Here is a 22,310-nt window from a genome sequence, read left to right as displayed (position 1 = left end):
CCTCTGGAGTGTCACTGTTTAACGAGTGCACAAGCAACAGCTTTAGCATTAGTGCTATCAAACAAACACTAAAGGGCTATTCACTCCCTGTAAAAGGCAGTTGCTCTGTATAACCCTTTAAAAGGCAGTTGCTGTGTATAACCCTTTTTCCCCCGTGCCTGTGGCTCAAACAAGTCTTTACAATACGTCTGTTTCTTAAAAAGCATGTTTAGGCTTAAGCTTTCCACCCCCTAACGTCGAGTTCACTGTCAAGAATGTGCTCTAGATCAAGATTAGGATTCTGCAGAAATAGGGTGTGGATGAGATTTTTGACAATAAGCTGGCATGGGCCCTAACTGAAGTGAAGAGCACATTCCTGATTGTGGCCCTCCAGCTGCTGCCCCCCTTCAAAAGAAAACATGCCAGTTGCAGCATGCTTTTTCTTTAAAAAGGCACACTTATTAATATTTGGTCTGCAATCCACATTACGTGAGCATATCTTTGGAAGGGATTGATGGAATACGTCTATGTATCTCTATACCCATCCCAGCAACTTATTGCTCCTGTTCCGTGTACAGTCACTATGCCAACCTGATGTACCTTTAAGCTCTCACAAGGTGAACCTCTTGAATTTAATGACCATTTTGATTTGCTGTTGACAGTAGCAGGCAGGTTTCTGTTTATCAGGTGAAGGGAATTCTGGTCCTCAAAAGTATATGCGACAACATATCTGTTTTACGGTGCCACAAAATTCTGCCTTCTCTCATTATAAATATATTTACCATGTTGGGAATAAATATACCTATTTTGCTCTTGGTCTTTTATCCCCTCCCCATCCCCCCCTTAGCAAGGATTGCCTGATTCTTCCTATTTTGCCGCAGACTGCTTCCACTTTCATCAGAAGACTCACACCCTAGCTGCTCTTGGTCTGTGGAATAACATGGTAAGTGGTCACTGTGACTGAATCTCAGTGCAATCCTGGATTTTCTTAAATCTTTCAGTCAGGGATGGACAAGATGTGGTTTTCCAGATTTTGTTGGACTAAGGACTGGCAAATCAGCTAGCAGTGGACAAGATTTTGACCTCAGATTGATTTTTATAGGACAGTTCTAAAATTCACAAATCTCTTCCTCTTTGGCATGAAATGGGGGGGGGATTGAAAGTGGGAATTGTCCAGCAAGGCCCTGGATTCTGAATGTATAAAATCTAGGTTTGTATGCCTGTGTATTCAGCCCTGTAAGTGCTGAATTAGGAGTGTGATTCTGGGAAGCCCTTCCTTGAAACACATATGAAAAAGTGCAACTTTTTCCTGCTATGGATACCTGTAAATCTTGAACTGGATCAGTATGGATAGATGAAAAAATAGTTCCAGCTTGTTTTTGAAGAATTCACCAAAATTCACTAGTCAAAGAGGTTTAACCATCAGACGTTTCAGAGAGAAAAAAAACGAAATGAAAATTACTCATACCTGTTCATCAACATGGGTGTGAATGTGTACAGGTTTCCTGCCTCTCCTTTAAAAGACTGTGGTGTGTCGCAGCATAATAATCCAAGAATTGTATCTATTGGAGCTAGTAGAATGAGGTTTAAGACCCCACTGGCCAATGGATTGTTTTCCTGTAACGATGGCCAACAAATGGTTGATGGACATTTGTTTGTTTATTGCACCTTAAATATTTTTTAAAATGATGTGGGAACTCAGAAAGGTGATGTTGGAAGGGAAGTAGCTCAGTGAAATCCTGATCAATGCCTAGGAGCCCATTTGGATTTATCTTCCACCTTTGGGAAGCAAAGCTAAGAAAATGATGTGCAGAATGTAAAAAAAAAAAAACCTGCAGTAATTTAAAAGCACTGAAACATAAAATGTCCTTAGTAGTAGATTAACGGGTTGTGTCTACCCTGCAGGTAAACATATTTCTGATTATGGAGTTGTTGGTTGTTCAAAATAGTCACACCTGTAGTTATATGGTGGATTTATTTGTGGGTCTCTGCTTCCCAACTGACAGTTTCATCCTGTATCTGCATACGTTTGAATTATTCTGGAGCAAATTGGCTCTTCTAGTTGGCAGCAGAGGAAACGTTTTTCCTCACTGCTAAAGTGGTGTGATTTTGCAAAGACTGCAGCTGGAGAATGTTGAGTAAAACCTATGCACCCTTAGCACCGTGACCCTAATAAACACAAAGAGATGTTATATCAAAGAAACATCAACCATAAAGAACAAATCTGATGCGAATTGCAATGGTGTATTTTCTGGCTCCAAAGCCTTAGACACTGAGCTCCAGGCTACTTATCTCAGTAGGAGTGCCACCACATAGTAGGAAAAATATGAAGGTATCTACTGTGAAGTTGCACATGGGAAGATGGGCGTGAGCTAAAACAAACAGCCCATGAAGTTCGTTAAAAAACATTGGTTCATTGATTTGGGTTGGTTTGAGTTCCTCAAAACTGATGAACTCTGTCAGGATATTATGACCCACAGTAGAGAATTTACTCTTTTGTACATGAACCAAAGTTTGTTAATAGGCATCCATCTTAAAACGGGTGTGCAGCCACAGAGTCAGCACATGAGGCTGATGCAATCCATGGAATGTGTATTGGACATGAGGTAATGTCCGGGAGAAGACATCGGGTGATGTGCCCAGTGACTGGCTGTTCAAACTATATAAGTGCTGCACCCTGTGGTGAAGCTGGAGTGTTATGTTGGAGAGTTGCTGCACAAAGTGCATTCCATTTATTTACTGAAAGTGTATTGTTGAGTCTATTGACTGATATATGTACTGTAGATCCATTGTACATAGTCTGTAAATACACTGCTGGTGAAGGAACCTACTATCTCTGTGATTCTCTTTGCTGTCAACCTGGAAGACTGACTTGTCTCCGAACCATCTCCACACCCCAAATCATAACAAACCTCAACTGACCGGAACCACCACAAACTTTTTTCATGATTTAATGAACTTCCTGGTTTGTTCCCCCTGCCCCCACAGCCTGCATCCACCCCTCTCCTGCTGCCCTTGTCACCTCCCAACCGGTGGTCCTGTTGCCTCTGTCGCCATCTTGAGACAGAGTAGGCTTGGCTTCCCTTCTGGGAGCTGAATCTCCAGTCTCTGTGCGTGCCTCCACCTATCGGTGGGCAGGTGGGGCATGTTCAGAAACTGCAGGCTGGGCCTCGTGGAAGGGTAGTTTGCCCTGTCTCTCAAGATGGCAATGGCAGAGGAGGGGAAGGAAGAGGAGAAGGCAACAGGACCAGGTAGGGAGATTATGGTGTCAGTGGGCAGGCTGTAGGGCTGCAAATGGGACATCTAGTGCCACATGGCACCAGCTTGCCCATTGGCAATGATAGGGGAGGAGGAGGAAGCATCAGGACAAGGTTGAAAGGCAAGGCAGGCAGTGGGAAAAGGGCTGGGGCAGATTAGAGTTGCAAATGAGTGATCCAGTACCCCATGGTGCCAGATTTGGGGCCCTGTGGTACCAGATCACCCATTTGCAGCGATGGAGGAGGAGAAAAAGATGGCAGGACCAGGTATGGAGATGATGGGGGCAATGGAAAGGGGGCAGGAGGCAGGCTGGGGTGGTTTAGTTTCCCATCATCCTAAGCATGGTTTATTTTTTAAAAGTTTGGATGGTTCATAGTTCATGGGTAGCCACAAATCACAAACCACATTTTTTCTGGTTCATGCCCATCTCTAGTTCAAACACATGGCTACAAACCCCTCTACGTCAGCTTCTGCAATCACCCTGCCTGAATGGATGGAAAGGCATTTGATTAAAAAAAAATAATGTCCAAGGTAAAGGAAAACAAAATATGTACAGATTGAAGGCAGAAACTCCAAAGTGATTCACATTGATTTTTATGTCGTGTAGTCTTCAGAAGAAGAAAATGCAAATCAGATTGTCCGAATCCCAGAGCATTTTCCACATGATGTATCAATGCAGTCACAGCCTAAGTAAGGGCCAATCTCTTTCTAGGATTTTATTCATGTACATATTTTATTTATTTATTTAAAATATTTTTACTCCCCCTTTTCCCTTAAAAGGGACCCAAGGTGGCTTACACCATTAAAAGCCAATGTTTAAAGCTAAAAACAGTAAGTACACAAATACAAAAAAGGATCAAATAAATACCACATTAAAAGACAGTAAATGAAAACAACGTCAAAAACATATTCAAAACAATAATGCATAACAATCTATTAAAAAAAACCTCACTCAGGTAGCCAGTCACAAGGGAAAGCTTGCCTGAAGAGAAAGCTCTTTGCCTTCTTGTGGAAGGACAGCCAAGGTGCGGCCAGCCTGGCTTCCTATGTTAAGAAGTTCCAAAGTCTGGGAGCGGAAACAGAGAAGGCCCTGTCCCGTGTCCCTACTTTTCTCTCAAGCTCTGTGTATGTGTCTAGACTCTTTGTCCAAATATTTTATATTGTTCTATTCTCTTCCATGGATTTCAGATTTTTAAAATATAAAGCAAGTAACCCCATCCGGGTCAAATAAAGTTTAAACTCAAACATCAGACTGTAACAGACTGTAACAATGAATTTGCAATTTATTTTATCCCTTTTCCTATAGGTTTTATTGCTTACAAAGCATTGTTATATCATTCACCTGGGCTTTTCTTTTTTTTCTTTTTCCTTTGGTACAGTTGGAACCTATTGGGCAAAAGACAAAACTACAGAAGCTTGAAAATACGATAACCCTCAACTGTCCAACTGAGGTAAAGTGAATCTTCTTAAGAAGAAAACATACTGTAGTACAGTACAATGTTACTCTTATTAACTCCATTAGGATTTGACAGATGTATTTTCTACCTCTTCTTCACGGTCCTGTTGGAGGGATAAATTTGTATTGCCACAACCATTTTTCTTTCCTCTGGGGCCTATAAGCTGCAAAATTTGCAAGCATGGGAAGGAAATATACACACACACTTCAATCCAACTGACCATTAGCCTTCTGGTAGATGATATGCAACAGTGGCCTAGTCTTACACAGAGAAGAGGCTGTGCTGGCCTTGCTAGTGAGCAAGAAAGACAATTGCCTGAGGTATATGTATGAAAATGTGGTGTCTCTCTGTGTGAGTGAGCAGATTCCTTGGGAAGAAAGCTGAACTTCCTATGCCACAAAACCTGCCCTGAGCACTGAAAATTAGCCTACTGAAAAATGAAAGGCAGAATAGTCTCTTAGCACCAGTAATAAGCAGGAGTTAACTGCCCGTTTGTCATCACATTTCTAATGGATTGATTTGGCTGCCATCCTGTCGTTCACCTCAGGCAGCAGAATATCTTGAGCAGTCTCAGGCAAAGTGCTGCAACATACAGAAGGGAGAAAAGCATTTTCTGTTTTAAAAAAAAAGACAAGATGCCTCAAAGTCAAACTAGATGCGAAAGAAATGCATATTTCCTCTGATTACCTATTACTTTTCCTGGCAGATTTTCTCAAATACCCATGTTTCAGCAATGAGACCTGTAATAAGCCTTTCCAGTTTCCACATGTGGAGGAAATACTGTAAGCTCAGAGTGTATCATCTAGCTTGACCCTAAGTTGCTGCTGCCTGTCGAGAACACCACTACTTTTCAGATTTCAGTGCAGTGAAGGTGGTTTGAGAAGGGATTACTGTGGAAGGAGAAAGAGTCATTGAGTCACAACAGAGAAGGAAGTAAAGATGTCACATCTGTACTGTGTAGCTAGAGCACAAGGGAATGAGAGAGAGAAGAAAAAGCTTGAAAGACAGAGGAGGCTTCATCAGTGTTCGCAAGTGTCTCTCCCTTTCAACATAACCTTGGGCAAATGACTAACCTCAACACCTGTTTTTAAATTTGTAATGCCACCCAGAGTAGACCTTTGGTCTAGATGGGCAGGGTAGAAATCCAAATGGCAGACAGGCAGACAGGCAGACAGGCAGGCAGGCAGGCAGGCAGGCAGGCAGGCAGGCAGGCAGGCAGGCAGGCAGGCAGACAGACAGACAGACAGAGAGACAGACAGATAGATAGATAGATAGATAGATAGATAGATAGATAGATAGATAGATAGATAGATAGATAGATAGATAGATAGATAGATAGATAGATAGATAGATAGATAGATAGATAGATAGATAGATAGATACAGTGGTGCCTCGCATAGCGATAGCTCCGTTGAGCGACGAAATTGCTTAGCGACGGAGTTTTTGCGATCACAAAAACGATCGCTTTGCGATGGTCCCTATAGGGTTTTTTCACTTTGCGATGATCACGGGGAATTGATCATGGCAAAGCAACCCTTTTTAAACAGCTGATCGGCAGTTTTAAAATGGCCGCCGGGAAAACAAAATGGCCACCCGCTGTGTTTCCTCGCTTAAGAGGCAGCGAAAATGGCTGCCCCTATGGAGGATCTTCACTTAAAGGTGAGTTTTTAGCCCATAGGAACGCGTTAATCGTGTTTTAATGCGTTTCTATGGGCTTTTAAATTTCGCTTAGCGATGAAATCGCTTAGCAGCTTTTTTTCCGGAACGGATTAACATCGCTAAGCGAGGCACCACTGTAGACAGACAGACAGTCAGACAACTGCATTGTTTATACTCCTGGCAGGGAATATCAAGTGGAAATGGCCTTATTTAGTCTGTCCTGAATGTCACATTCATACTGTCTGCCTGGAACTCTGCAGCTTTTGGAATTGGGTACTCCATGAAGAGTTAGAAAAGTTTATTTTGTGGGATGGCTGGTGACCATCCTGGTTGGAGGATTCTGAGAGCTAATTTACAAAAGTTGGCTCCATGCATTTCCTTCCCTGTGTAAAGAGGATGGGACAAATAAACATTGTGGAGATACTCTGTGATCCTCCAATTTCTTGGATCGACTAGAAACTTGTTTGACCAAGGGATGGAAGTGCCACATTTGTTTGGGTACAAATGTACAAAATGGCAACTTACCTTATGCTACTGCATAAGGTAAGTTTGTAAAGTTAGGTGTAGGATCACAGGAGGGGTCTATAAGGCCATCAAGTCCAACCCCCTACTCAGTGCAGGAATACAAATCAAAGGGATATCTGCCAGGTGGTTGTCTAAATTTCTCTGGAATGCCTCCAGTGTTGGAACACTCATCACCTCTTGAGGTAATTGGTTCCATTGCCGTACGACTCTAACAGTTAGGAGGTGTTTCCTGATATTCAACTGAAATATGGCTTTCTATAACTTGAGCCCATTGTTGTGTGTCCTACACTCTGGGATGATTGAGAACAGATCCTGCCCCTCCTCTGTATGACAGCCTTCAAGTATTTGAAAAGTGCTATCCCTTTTGTAGGTCACGTAAAGAGGCATGTGTAGGTCATCTAGAGTGTAGATCATGTAAAGTGCAGGTAATGTAAAGAGACCAATCAGTTCAGAGCTGGGGGCAGGGATGGGAAGAATTGCTTTTGGAGATGAGAATTCAGAGTATATGACAACCAACATGGCCAGTGCACCAGTGGGCAATCACAAAGTTGTGATTCAACTTTTCCAGTCTCTATGCTGGAGGTAGCAAGGATTCCTTGAAGGTCCTTCTCCCTTGTGCCATTTTCTTAATCTAAGACACATTTTGAAGTAATTGTTTATCTCCAGGGTATTTACCTGTTTCTCTGTGGAACAAACAGAAGACTGGGGTGGTAATTTAGATTGGGAAAACAATGTGGTGTGTAGAGGCAGAGTCCCAGGCACTCCACACACCCCACAGAGAATAACATATTCCTAGTCTGACATCCCTCATAGTAGGGTCTTTCATCTTCTTAAGGTGTAGGATGTCCAATTGCCCATGTCCTGCCATCTTGTACAGTTTGGCCCTTGTTAGATACAGAAGACTGTCATTTGTAACACAAGTGTTTCCTCTAGAGGGCTCCTCGTTACCATCTCTTCATTTTGACTTGGGTATCCCTGTTCCATAGGACCAGCCATATTTAATGACACACAGAAATAGCAACTACACGTACGCCAATGTAATCACCTCAGTTTACGGAAGCCAGTTGCTGTGTGAGGATGGAATTCCATCTGTCAACTACCCTGCTTCAGGTAACCTAAGCTGCTTCTTGATATCCAAGTTGATGACAGAAAAGGCTATTACTCACCACCAATTTGAATATTGTATCCTTGCTGTCTGCTTCTTCCTTATACGAAGATAATGTATGTGTCCTCTTTCCAAGGCTTTATGGAGTAAAAATAATAATAATAGTAACACTTGTATCACACTTTCAACTGTGGTTCTTGTGCACAGAAGGTAACTTTATTCAGAAAAAAAATATGCAAATTAGCGATTAGTGGCAGACCACATACACTATGTATACATACAATGTTACAGTTTTCATCTATGGACCCAGACATTAAAGAAACTTGGATTGTAGGGCTGGAAAAGAATGGTTTGGAAGGATGCTAGGGAGCTGCTATTCAGATTGTACACCATTTAATAAAAGGAGTCTTTTCAAGGCAATAAGAAATGATGAACTCAAGTGTGGATGTGATTTTTATGCACATTTATTCAGAAGCAACACTTACTGAGTTCAGTGGGACAACAGATGTTTACACAATGCTACCTTTTCCCCCTGAAAATAAGACCTAACCTGAAAATAAGCCCTAGTATGATTTTTCAGGATGCTTGTAATATAAGCCCTACCCCCCCCCAAATAAACCACAGTTCAGTGAAACCCCACCCTCCACCATTGTGTAGCAACCAGAAGAAGATGACATGACTGTATATGAATAACTATAGATGGTTGTACATGACAAAAACAAAACACCCCCTGAAAATAAGCCCTAATGCATTTTTGGAGCAGAAATTAATATAAGACCCTGTCTTATTTTGGGGGAAACACGGTATCTAATGTTTATTTTTAATTTCATAAGTTTAAAGTTTTATTTGACCCAACTCCAAGAGGCAGTGGAAGACAGGATGGCCTGGCATGCTCTGGTCCATGGGGTCACGAATAGTCGGACACAACTAAACGACTAAACAACAACAAAGTTTTATTAAGTTATAAAATAATGTATAATAAACAAGCATACATCAGTTTTTACAACAACTTCCCTCAGCTTTTATAGGCAAGAACATGCTTCATAGATGTTCATGTCTTATAGAAGGCTCCTATCTCCAGTAACAATAAATTAGTCTTCAAGGTGCCCCAGCTCTTTCTCCTTTATTTCCCTCATTGTGTGAGAACAGCTGCTTATATGCTGGAATTAGTTTGCATAGTTTACTGAAATATGATGATGCAACATTTACTCAGCTAGTTGGAAGATATGCTTGCTCAGCGAGTTAAAAATAATCACCCTTTCAAGTAATTGGTGAACTAAACGTTTCTGTAAACAATTAACAATAATGTAAAGGCTTTGTATATTGTACTTTGCTGTACTTTTACAATATTGCTGGTAAAATGATGCTTTCAGTTTACAAGCATAGACACAAGCAATAACACTTATCCATTATAGCAGTTTGACACCACTTCAACTGTCATGGCGGTTAAGATCGCCTAGGGAACAGTTTCCCAGGCCTAGAGATGTCAAGGCCCTGGGTCTTTCTCATGTCACAGGGTGGGCCCTTGTGATTTCATAGCAGTGGAGGTAGCCAAACAGTGTTGGACCCCTCCCAACCCTTAGACCCACTCCCTGGTTTCAGGTTTTAACGTTGACATCTCAAGGACTGAGAACCTACTGCTAACTGTGGAAAAGGTTATGAGCGAATCTGGGAAAATGAGCCCCAACATTGGATAAAATTCAGCTAACTTGGTAATATGGTAGTCCAGAACTGTGAGGGGAGGAGGAAGAGTAGAAATCGACCTGTCTCCACATTTCCAGGCAGGCAGCAAAATGCACCCATTAGCTGCTATAGTTGACACCTTGGGCCTTACCAGTATCCAACTAAATACATGGACATTTCCTCCAGGCTTTATACTGGCACTGGAGCTCAGGGGAAGGCTACCCCACAGAAGTACCTATTATTATGGTGCTTGTAGTACTGATAACACTAGTCCATTCACAATGCTGGCATCTGAAAAGGTGCCAGGCGAATATGAAGCACCAACGTCTGGCACCATTCAGCATGTTGGCACCGCACATTACTTAAATGCCCCAATCCCATCTTTTTACCTGAGTTCTGGTGATCTAAAAAGAATCTAAAAAGAAGCCTCCTTAACTGTTCCTTAACAGTGTTTTCTATTCTGCTCCTCACTCCCTTGCTTTATTTTCTAGAGAATGGTTAAATTAGTGTGTGGATTGCTTGCTTGCTTGCTTGCTTGCTTGTTTAGTGGAAACCTAATTGGAGCCTAGTGCAAGAGACCCAAATTCTGTACACAGAAATTTGTTTTGAGTGGAGGACTGGATCTGAGCATCTCACAGCATTCTTATCAAAAAACAAACAAACAAACAAACAAACAAAACCCATAAACCCTTAATCCTTGGTTTTCCTAAGCCTTCTTTATTTCAGCAGTATCACCACGGAATTCACCAGGGAGATTTCCTTCAATGTATCTTTACCCACTCTCCTGAATTTCATCCAGTTAATCTTGTCTTGTTATTGGAACATTACCATATACTAGAGGCCGGTTTATATTATACAACCATACAAAAAACATAATCCTCCTTCCTGTTACAAGATTAAATACATCTTATTTTAAATAAATAAAAAATAACTTTTTTTCTCCTCCCTTTACAGTGCATGCTTTGAAACCAGCTGATGTGCAAGTAATAGCTGCCTTGGGGGATTCCTTGACGGTAGAGTGCTTTTTTTTTTTTGCCATCCTCTCCCACCCTCTGTGGTGCTGTTGAGTCATAATGTTCATCCTTTGACAGAGGCTACTGGGCTTATGTGCTGCTTCATGAGAGAGTGAGAGACAGAGACAGAGAGAGAGAGAGAGAAGATGTTGTGGTGCAAGCTGTGTAGGGAAATATTATTCTTCCCTGAACCCCCTCTCTTAACTGGGCCAATGTTGGAGGACCAATCTGAATGAGATAACAATTGCAATGTAAGCTAAGGGCAATGCCACAGGAGGATAACAAGTGCCAGATTTTTGCAAAGGCAGTATTGAAGAAGTAGTTATTATTTTTCTTTTGCCCAATTTGCCATGCAGCTCAGCCCACTTCGACATCCCATAGCAGCTTGCAGCAGTTTTAAGACACAGGATGGATACAGGGCAGAGAAGTGATTGGATCCCACCTTGGTACCAACCAAGATGGCAGGTTGGATGACATCATGAGGATCCTCCCACAATCTCTCTCCTTCCTGTAACATGGTTTAAAGCCTGATGTCATTTCCCCCTCCATGCAGAGAAAAGCACAGAGAATGTGCCTTGCTCATTTGTCATAGCTACTTTGTAGGTATCACCATTGATGGAAAATAAAATGGCCACCACACCTTGTGTAAAGTAGTTACACACCTGAACCAACCCTGTTAGTAGTATGTATAAGCTTCATTGATATTCCTTCCTACCATATCTGTCTTCTTATCATATAATATCTCATATCTAGCCCTATATTTAGATGCAGGGTGTCGCATTGACCTCTGATCCAGCTGTATATTTATGCACATGAACCAAACTTATGCTGCATTTTTAAAATTCTGTAAAGACGAAATAGGAGGAAGTATACAGGTGAGATGATGTGGCCAGTCTCTGTGACTATTCCAGTTCATTGCCCAGTTAACCATGAGCGATGCTCATAAGATTTTTTTGAGCTCTACTTCATGCAAGCACAAATCTTGCTGATGGAACATGATGTACAAAGCAGCTGTTTTTGAGTTTCCAAAATGTCATATGGAGAAGCTTTTTAATTATCATATAATCCTCCATCTCAAAGGTCAGGTGCCCTTGTTCCTGGAGCCAAAGCCTTAAAAGGACTGTTTCATTATGAACAACAAGTAAGAAAATCCAGAGCACATGAATAGCCAAACCTTTCTATCTGTCTGGTTTTTTTCAAGGCAGGCTGGTAATGGTATCGGATCAAAACCAAGTGACATGCTTGATATGAACACAGAGTATCGGGGGCTGGCCTGGAGGTAGGTGTCTTGTCTTTATGCTCCATGGAACCACTAAGCCACATACATGGGTAGACAAGCCTTAGCACATAGAAAAGTTACTTTTTTGCATGATTGCTCCCACAATCTTCCAGATAGCATGGTCATGCTGGCTGGGTTATACTGGAAGATGTAATCTCAAAAAAGTAACTTTTCGATGTACTGACAGATATATATAGCCTTTTCCACTTTAGTGCAAAATGGCAGAAATAAACTATATGCATTTATCCAGTTTTATTCTCAAAAAAGGTAAATGTTCCCCTTGACATTTTTAGTCCAGTCGTGTCCAACTCTAGGGGGCGGTACTCATCCCGTTTTCAAGCCGTAGAGCCAGCTCTTGTCTGAAGACAGTTTCCATTGCTACATGGCTAGTGTGACTAGGGAACGCCGTTTTACCTTCCCACCGAAGTGGTACGTATTTATCTACTCGCATTTGCATGCTTTTGAACTGCTAGGTTGGTGAGGAGCTGGAACAAGCAACGGGAGCTCACTCCGTCGTGTGGATTCGATCTTACGACTGCTGGTCTTCTGACCCTGTAGCACAGGCTTCTGCGGTTTAGCCCACAGTATTGTGGTCCAAAGATAACATGTCCAAGTTGTGCCAAACATGTATTCTTCAGTGAGAAGTGATAGAGGTAAACAACTGTACAGCACTTCTCAGTACAGTGGACAAATGTTAAACATCTCAGTGCCTGTTCTTTGTGGTTGTGTGCCTCTACCATAAATGCATCAGTATAGCTAATTTTAATCTCATAGCATCATCCAAAGGATGGGTGCAAACTGTTATTTAGTGACATACTAAGAATTCTCTATAAGAGATCACAGTTCTAAAGTTGCCGCATTCCAACCTGCTGCCATCCAAACTTGTCTGACTAACAGCCATGGCTGTTCCACAACTACAGCAGTCACTGTTTTCTGTCAGGAAGAAATAACTCTTCAACCTTTTAAAGGTTGATAATGCAGATCTGCTTCAATTGATCGATCAATCAATCAATCAATCAATCTTTGAACGGCAGAGTTGGAAGGTACCCTATGGATCATCGAGACCAGCTCCTGTCAAGAAGGCATAATGGGGAATCAAACTCCCAAACTCTGGCCTGCAGCTAGATACTGAAAACACTGAGCTATATATTGCCTCTTTTGTTTACTTTTTTTTAAAAAATCAGGATTTCCAGATCAAAGCTTCAAAAAACAAAGATTATTTTAGAACTATGGGAAGTGTTTTGTAGAGGTTTGAATATCTGGTATGTCCTGGTAGAAGAGATACCTTTACTATGAGAGCTTATCAGGAGCAAACATTTGTGCCAGCATAATTCCTAAAACAGAGAAATAGGCAAAGAGTGGCCTGACAGATGTTACTGAGCAGCATTTTGCATCATTTCTTGCCACTGACTACACTGGCATGGGCTGATAGGAGTTGTAGCCCAAGAACATGGGGCAGGCTGTCCTCTCCTGCTTGCCATAAGCATTCCGATCCCATAAGCCAGGCTTACAAAACCTGTAGCCCTCAAAATGTTGACAAACTGCTAATATTATCATCTGGTACCATTGACTATATTCTCTGCAGCCAAAGATGGAGAAGCTCTATACAGTCAGCAAAAACAAGACCTGGAGCTGATTGTGGCTCTGATCATCAGCTTCTCATAGCAAAATTCAAGATTAAACTGAAGAGAGTAGGAAAAACCACTGGGCCACTCAGGTATAATCTAAACCAAATCCCTTACGAATACACAGTAGAAGTGAAGAACAGATTTAAGGAACTAGATTTGGTGGACAGAGTGCCTGAAGAACTTTGGATAGAGGCTCGTAACATTGTCCAGGAGGCAGCAACAAAAACCATCCCAAAGAAAAGGAAATGCAAGAAAGCAAAGTGGCTGTCCAACGAGGCCTTACAAATAGCAGAAAAGAGAAGGGAAACAAAATGCAGGGGAGATAGGGAAAGTTTATTTATTTATTTATTTACAATATTTTTTAGCCGCATCATTGCCAGTTACAGAAAATTGAATGCAGACTTCCAAAGAATAGCAAGGAGAGACAAGAGGGCCTTCTTAAATGAATAATGGAAAGAAATAGAGGAAAATAACAGAAAAGGAAAAACCAGAGATCTGTTCAGGAAAATTGGAGATATTAGAGGAAAATTTTGTGCAAAGATGGACATGATAAAAGACAAAAATGGAAGGGACCTCACAGAAGCAGAAGACATCAAGAAGAGGTGGCAAGAATACACAGAGGAATAATATCAGAAAGTTTTGGATATCCCGGACAACCCAGACAATATAGTTGCTGACCTAGAGCCAGACATCCTGGAGAGTGAGGTCAAGTGGGCCTTAGAAAGCCTGGCTAACAACAAGGCCAATGGAGGTGATGGCATTCCAGTTGAACTATTTAAAATCTTAAAGGATGATGCTGTTAAGGTGCTACATTCAATATGCCAACAAGTTTGGAAAACTCAACAGTGGCCAGAGGACTGGAAAAGATCAGTCTACATCCCAATACCAAAGAAGGGCAGTGCCAAAGAATGCTCCAACTACCGGACAATTGCACTCATCTCACACGCCAGCAAGGTTATGCTCAAAATCATACAAGGTAGGCTTCAGCAGTATGTGGACCAAGAACTCCCAGAAGTACAAGCTGGATTCCGAAGGGGCAGAGGAACTCGAGACCAAATTGCCAACATGCGCTGGATTATGGAGAAAGCCAGAGAGTTCCAGAAAACCATCTACTTCTGCTTCATTGACTATGGAAAAGCCTTTGACTGTGTGGACCACAGCAAACTATGGCAAGTCCTAAAAGAAACGGACGTGCCTGACCACCTTATCCATCTCCTGAGAAACCTATATGTGGGACAGGAAGCAACAGTTAGAACTGGATATGGAACAACGGATTGGTTCAAAATTGGGAAAGGAGTACGACAAGGCTGTATATTGTCACCCGGCTTATTTAACTTAGATGCAGAATACATCATGCGGAAGGCTGGACTGGAGGAATCCCAAGCTGGAATTAAGATTGCAGGAAGAAATATCAACAACCTCCGATATGCAGATGATACCATTCTGATGGCGGAAAGTGAGGAGGAACTAAAGAACCTTGTAATGAGGGTGAAAGACGAGAGTGCAAAAAGCGGTCTGAAACTCAACATCAAAAAAACTAAGATCATGGCCAGTGGTCCCATCACCTCCTGGGAAATAGAAGGGGAAGATATGGAGGCAGTGACAGATTTTACTTTCTTGGGCTCCATGATCACTGCAGATGGAGACAGCAGCCCCGAAATTAAAAGACGCCTGCTTCTTGGGAGGAAAGCAATGACAAACCTTGACAGCATCTTAAAAAGCAGAGACATCACCTTGCCAATAAAAGTCCGAATAGTCAAAGCTATGGTTTTTCCTGTAGTGTTGTATGGAAGTGAGAGCTGGACCATAAAGAAAGCTGACCGCTGAAGAATTGATGCCTTTGAATTGTGGTGTTGGAGGAGACTCTTGAGAGTTCCCTGGACTGCAAAGAGAACAAACCTATCAATTCTAAAGGAAATCAACCCCGAGTGCTCATTGGAAGGACAGATCCTGAAGCTGAGGCTCCAGTACTTTGGCCATCTCATGAGAAGAGAAGACTCCTTGGAAAAGACTTTGATGTTGGGAAAGTGTGAAGGCAAGAGGAGAAGGGGACGACCGAGGATGAGATGGTTGGACAGTGTCATCGAAGCAACCAACATGAATTTGACACAACTCCGGGAGGCGGTGGAAGATAGGAGGGCCTGGCGTGCTCAGGTCCATGGGGTCACGAAGAGTCGGACACGACTAAACGACTGAACAAACAAACAAACCATTAGCCAAGCTGGTTGCAACTGATGGGAAGTGGAGTCCAACAGTATTGGGGAGGCCATAAGTTCCTCAGTCATGCCATAAGTGTTTCAGTAGTTTGTGACTTGTATCAGATCTTAACAAATGTCTTATATGTATTAGTAACTTCTATACCTTTTAACTGAAAACAGAGAAAGTGATTCAGGCTTTTGTGTGCTATTTGTGATGGTGCAAAGTTGGAATACTTTTTTAAAGCATTGTGTGTAACCCCATTTTTAAAAAAATAAAGCTGAAGTAGAAAAGTAATAATAGTAATACTAATAAGCACTAATAATAAAAAATAGGAATATGACTATAGCAGCTGTTTGCCTCCCTCTTCCCCGTTCCCTGAAGCTTAACAGTACTTCTGATTCGAAGTTCCAGACCACAGTCATTGTATTGTACTTGCAAAACCACCATATTTTTCCTTTGATGTTTGTCCCCAGTTCTAAAACTTAACTGAAAGGTAGCTTGTTGGCCCTTGTTACTGTTGTTTTCCATTTTCCTATTGCAGCATTGGGGGAGATGCATCATTAAAAACTGTCACAACTTTGCCAAGTAAGTAGAAGCTTTGCTCCTGCGGTCATGGAGTATTAAAATAACAGTTTTTCTTTCTGGGTATTACCATAAACAGTAATGAATCAAGAAGGGCTAGGAGCTGTGACTTGCTCGTGCCATTAGATTTTTTTTCCTATAAATCGCACAGATATTCTTATGCAGTCACTGCTAGATCTACATGGATTAAGTGCCTGGGCACTTCAAACAGGGTGAGACAACCACCTCAGGGGGCAGATGCTAGAGCGCAGGTACCAGGGACAAGGTCCTAGATGTTTCTTCTAAGAACTTCAGCTATTCCGCTCTCTTGCAGGACAATGTCATCTCCTTCAACTGGCCTGGGATCTCTAGGCACAGTGGAAAATCCTCTCCCATCAACAGCAATGAAGTAAAATTTTGTTTGCCAGTCTAGTTTTTTTCCGTACAAAATCGGGATGGAGGCTCCATTTTATCTTTTTACCTCAAGCAATGAAATATTCAGGACTGGTCTTTGTCAAGAGCAGGGGTGGGCAAAATGCGGCCCTCCAGATGTTGCTGAACTGCAACTACCATAATTCCTAACCGACACAGCCAATAGTGAGCAGATTTGGGCCTAGCTCACACAGCCAATAGTGTGAGGAGAGTTGGGCCTAGCCCACACAGCCAATAGTGTGAGGAGAGTTGGGCCTAGCCCACACAGTGAGGAATGTTGGGATTTGCAGTTCAGGAACATCTGGAGGGCCGCACTTTGCCCAGGTCTGGTCAAGAGTATTCATTTCTGCATTTAGGCACTGCTGTCTATGCAGCTTTTTTTCATAAAATCAAAATATCATCTCTGGAGTAAGGGCTACAGCTGGGAACAGGGAACAGTTTGTGTTCTTGGATCATACACTGAATGGTCAGGTTGCCCTGGGACTATTAAATATAAGATTTATATTCATTCATTCATATAGGAGAATAATTTACATCCTGCCTTTCCACTTACTAAACGTCTGTTCAATAACAACAGTAAGGTGTAAAAAAAAAAAAACTATAACAAGCAGCATACATTAAACATCATTATTTTTTTAAGACACCAAAGTAAAAAAACCAAAACACCTGCATTAAAAATGATCTTCATCTGGTAGCTGGAGCTAAAGCTAGAGGCAGAGATGGCAGGCGCTCTGTGGGAAATTCTGGTGGCATGTGATAGACCACAGCTTGGGCCAACATGTCTCTTAATGAGTTAATTTAGTGTCCTGCACAGTGCCTAACCTATGAAGTACCTGTGTAATAAGTTGTGGCCCAGCCAGTAGGGGAAGCAACACAATTTATGAAGAACCCATAAGCTGCTTTCATTGGTAATTGTTCCTTTTCCATAGATCATAGAACTGTAGAGCCTGGAAGGGATCCAGATATCTTCTAGTCTAATCCAAGTAAAAGTCTTGTATTTCTTCTCATGATTTCTCTTTCTTTCAGACATCCTTCGAGAGTTCAGTGCTAACCTCATCGGTTATTCAACAGGCACAGGCGGTGTAAATGAGACAAATGCCTTTCTCAATCAGGCAGTTCCAGGAGCAAAGGCTGAGTATGTCTCCTTCCATCCATGCACATGTAGACCATCGTAATGGGTTTTCATCTGCTTACGGGGGCCAAGAAGGCTTTTGTTCAGAATTAAAAGACAGGAAGAAAACTGGAGGGGTAAACTGAGGGCCCTTTCTTAGACAGCTACCAAAACAAAAACAAACACTCTAGAAGGCATCTTGAATGAATTGCCCCCCAGCTGTTGTCTAACCCATCTCCACACAGTAGATGTGAGAAAGCTTTCTCCTGTGGGTGTACTAGTGTTAAAGTTTCTGCGGGCATAAAGGGCTTAGTGACCATTCCAGCACTGACTGTGCTTAGCACGAGATGGATAAAAGATGAAATGCTGGCAAGGTCGTCTAACACGGGAACCGGCTTCATAGCACTGGCATTCACAAATGTCACTCTGTAGCTAGGTGGAAGAATAGCATTTTTCATAACACAGTACCATTATCATTACTAATTAGTTTACAAGTAGCACTAGCAACTTCTGGTTTTTAATTAACCTTTTATAATTAGTTTATTTTAATGGGCTAAAAAATAGAAAATGACCCATAAGAGTCATTCTCCTGACCCATGAGGAAGCACAATTTTAAGAATCATGGATAAACATTATTTATTATCCACCCACCCCTCAAAAAATGTTAACATTGACATTGAAACACAGAGGGAAAGTCATAGTTATGCCTTTGCCATGTCAGAACGAACACGTCAAAGATAATGTTATATTGATACATTACTGTACTTCCAAATTCTGGCTCTGAAGACATTCAGTCCTGCACAGTTCTGTTGCATTTAGTGGGTTTTTGATATTTCTTTAGGGCACTGATGGTGGTATAAATGGACTGAATCATTTTAACTAGCCTTTGATCTGAAAGGAAGTCGCCTCCCCCTTTGTTCAGCATCTACATCTTGTAATTATTCAGCGGCAATGTGAAAGAAGTGGCTTTCAGAGAAACCTCATGACTTCCCTAATGTTTGTTCACATCAGAAAGATATACCCCAGTGAGAGAAAGCAGATGCTTGCTTTTCCCACTGTTCCATCTGTTGTCTGTGAATACAGATACTATGGTGATGTCCCTGAACCCTCAAAGACACACATATTAGAAGTCATTTCTCCCATGTTTCATCTGAAGTCTTATCTGGTAGAGATAAAGTAAACTTGATACAGTCCCTGGATGGCACATACAACTGCAGCAAGTAAAGATTTATCTTATCAAATTTACCTAATTATCTCTGCTGATATTTGAATAGTGTAAATCAATCTTACTGAGAACTCACAGGGGCATTTGAAATCTCATACCAACCATAGAGTTTCAAAAGCCGTTAAGTGTCCCTCATAAAGGAACAGAGTTTCAGCTCTGGAGTTTCAGAAAAACCCACAGTTTTCCATTTCTTTTCTGTTCTCATTGCTGTTAGAGCACATCAGTGTAGTTGTGTCAGTGCAGTTGTGTTCCCAACTGGGAGCAGGGAAAAAGTAACTCAAGTAAGAGGTAGCTTTAGCATGTGAGCTTGAGGTTGCCAGTATTGATTTCTTCCAGAGTTTAATTATGGTTTTGAAAGAAAATACCATATTATTTGTTTTCTTTTCCTTTGATACATTTTCACAAAAACGTCCCCATAGAAGCTATCATCTGTGTTGCAGCTTTTATACCTTTCAGAAAGAACCCAAACACAAAATGGGAGAAAAATTCTGTATTTGGCCTCAAAAACAAGACTTGCTGATTGACAAGGCACATTTCCACTGGGTCTGATCATGTCTGATTGCTTTGTGGGTTTCCGTGGTGTTAAAAATGAGTCATCAAACACTTTTCACTGATGAATCACTGCCTTGACTGTCCCCCTGTCCCCCTTTTCTTGATCTAGTTGTAAACAGTGATGTTATAGCTTAGATAGTTCTGCATGAAGGTACTGCTCTAGGCCTAGTGAACTATAACCTCAAATTGCATTTTCACCAATCATGAAATGATCCATTCCCGATTTCATGCCCTCCTGATATGTTGGACTGTAAGTTCCAGAACCTCACAGCCAGTAAGCTGTAGTTCAATGCATCAAAGGAGCACCAGCTTCGGGGAAGTTAAAGTTAGGCAGTGCCCTTTTTGGGACCACTGTTCTCCATTAGCAAAAGGGAAATGGCCATTTCTTACTTTACATATAAGGTTTAAAAAAAAAGAGGATGAACTATAGAGGTGTATCTATGAATATGGACATACTGTCTTGATTCACTGTTTGTTTTATTTTCTAGGGATTTACCAGACCAAGTAAGGCAACTTGTGAAATCAATGAAAAATGACTTGGTATGTATTCTTGAAGGCTTTCATGTCTGGGATCCAATGGCTGTTGTAGGTTTTTCGGGCTATTTGGCCATGTTCTGTAGGTTTTTCTTCCTAACATTTTGCCAGTCTCTGTGGCCAGCATCTTCAGAGGACAGGAGTTAGAACTCTGTGTTCTGGTGTAGTGTGTGGGACATCTGAGTATTTGCGGCTGTGGGATCAGCTTTTTATTGTTGTGATAAAGGGGGAAATGATCTGTCACTGTGATTGATGGGTGTTGTTAGCTAGTCTTTTGTGTGCAGTGCTCACTGGTCATTATGGCTGGGTGGAGTTGATTGACCTTTTTGCAGGCTGTATTTTTCAGTGCTGGGAGCCAGGCTTTGTTGAGTTTACTACTACTACTACTACTACTACTACTACTACTTCTTCTTCTTCTTCTTCTTCTTCTTCTTCTTCTTCTTCTTCTTCTTCTTCTTCTTCTTCTTCTTCTTCTTCTTCTTCTTCTTCTTCTTCTTCGGTATGTTTGCAGGGATTCAGAAAACTTACCTATTCATTTGACTCTGTCAAGCATCACAGATGGTGCCTCATGAAGTTACAGCTTGACAACCATATATTATATGCATGTATGGATAAGACATAAATGCTATACAATATATATTTACATATCAATTTTCTTTCCTTTATTAGAGAATCAAGTTTGAAACTGACTGGAAGATCATAACTATATACATTGGAGTTCACGACCTATGCAACTATTGCAAAGATATTGTGAGTTGTATGAGAATGTTCTGGAAGTTGTATGATACCAAATGAAGGTCAAGATAGAGAGTTTCAAGGATTCAATGAAGATTTTCCTTTGTGGTAAAAACCACAAAGAAAATTAGAGGAGCCTGAATCACTCAGCTGATAGGTGGGGGGAGGTGTTTCTGACTCTTCTGGTCTAGAATGACTAGCATTAGAGCAAAAGTTGTTGCGCTTCCTAAAACAATGCTTCTGAGGTGAGCAAAAGCTGAGGCAGATAAATAATCCTTCTGTCCTCTTCTGCTCATGGAGCTGTGAAAAGAGGGCAAAAATAGCTGTTAACCTATTAATTGTGCTAAACACATGTTAGCACTGAACAGATGTAATTCAGACAAACATTAGAAAATTAGGCTTCAAAGGAGTCTGATGCTTTTGACAGTTAAGGAATTCTCATTCCTAGTGATGGTGTATCTGTAATATCTGTTACTGCCCAGAAACAGTAATAAATTCCTCACTTTATGCAGTTACTTGTGGTAACCTGATGTTACAAAAAGCTCCAGAAACATGTTGGAAAAATAACTGGAAACCTTTGCAGCCTAATCTGCCTTAAAGAGTCTCATAGTGCAATGATTAAATTGTAGTACCGCAGTCAAAAATCTGCTCACAACTTGAGTTTGATCCCAGTAGACTCAGGAGGCCAGCTCAAGGTTGATTCAGTCTTCTGTCCTTCTGAGGTTGGTAAATTAAATACGCATGTAGCTGCATAGTTAAATTGTAAACCACCCCAAGAGTGCTTTATGTATTATGGGGCAGTAGATAAGCAGCACACTTTTTAAAATTGCTTTGCTTTAAATTGTCATATCTACTGAAATATACTGATTAGGGAGTCATCACTTTTGTTTTGAGACTGAAGATGGTAGCTTAAGGTATTAAACCAGCTTTGTCAAAATCCAAATTTATTAAATATTTTTTTAAAAAAAAGAAAACAACCGACCTTACTTCTCCAAGCAGCAGGAAGTTCCAGTAACTTTCTTGTGGGGGGTCTGATGCTTCTTTGCAATGAAAGAGCAAAGAAGACTAAGGTATCGTCACTAGCTTATAAATATGTGAGCAGAGCATATTTTTTAAAAATACTTGTAATCGCCGATCACCCATCACATTCCTAAAGCATGACAGCTGTGTGCCAGTTTCAGCCAAAGTCAGTTAAAAATACTCTTCATCTCTTACACGTTCTTTGTCTTCATTAAGAACTGCTAAGCTTCTATTTCTGTGCCCTCCTGCAAACTGCAGGCTGTGGCATTCCAAAGACTTGAGACATTTCTGGACAGATTATTTAGAAACATACGTAAGTCCTTTTCAAGAATACGGAAAAATGCTTACAGCAGCC

The 22,310-nt window shown here is 41.3% G+C and overlaps 1 protein-coding gene across 1 annotated transcript in view; it reads left to right on the top strand.

Moving 5' to 3' along the window:
* PLB1 (phospholipase B1) overlaps positions 1-22,310 on the top strand; it is a 127,810-nt gene that overhangs the window by 51,687 nt on the left and 53,813 nt on the right. The window contains exons 17-25 of the mRNA XM_072991271.2: positions 827-922; positions 4,617-4,688; positions 7,865-7,988; positions 10,621-10,679; positions 11,885-11,958; positions 16,327-16,370; positions 17,805-17,913; positions 20,155-20,206; positions 20,870-20,950. Of these exons, the coding sequence (XP_072847372.2) occupies positions 827-922; positions 4,617-4,688; positions 7,865-7,988; positions 10,621-10,679; positions 11,885-11,958; positions 16,327-16,370; positions 17,805-17,913; positions 20,155-20,206; positions 20,870-20,950 (711 nt within the window). The remainder of the gene's footprint in view (positions 1-826; positions 923-4,616; positions 4,689-7,864; positions 7,989-10,620; positions 10,680-11,884; positions 11,959-16,326; positions 16,371-17,804; positions 17,914-20,154; positions 20,207-20,869; positions 20,951-22,310) is intronic.

Source organism: Pogona vitticeps, chromosome 1 (genome assembly GCF_051106095.1).
Source record: "Pogona vitticeps strain Pit_001003342236 chromosome 1, PviZW2.1, whole genome shotgun sequence".
Taxonomy (NCBI): domain Eukaryota; kingdom Metazoa; phylum Chordata; class Lepidosauria; order Squamata; family Agamidae; genus Pogona; species Pogona vitticeps.
The sequence above is the reverse complement of the archived record's forward strand: the minus strand, read 5'-3'. Positions and strand labels throughout refer to the sequence as shown.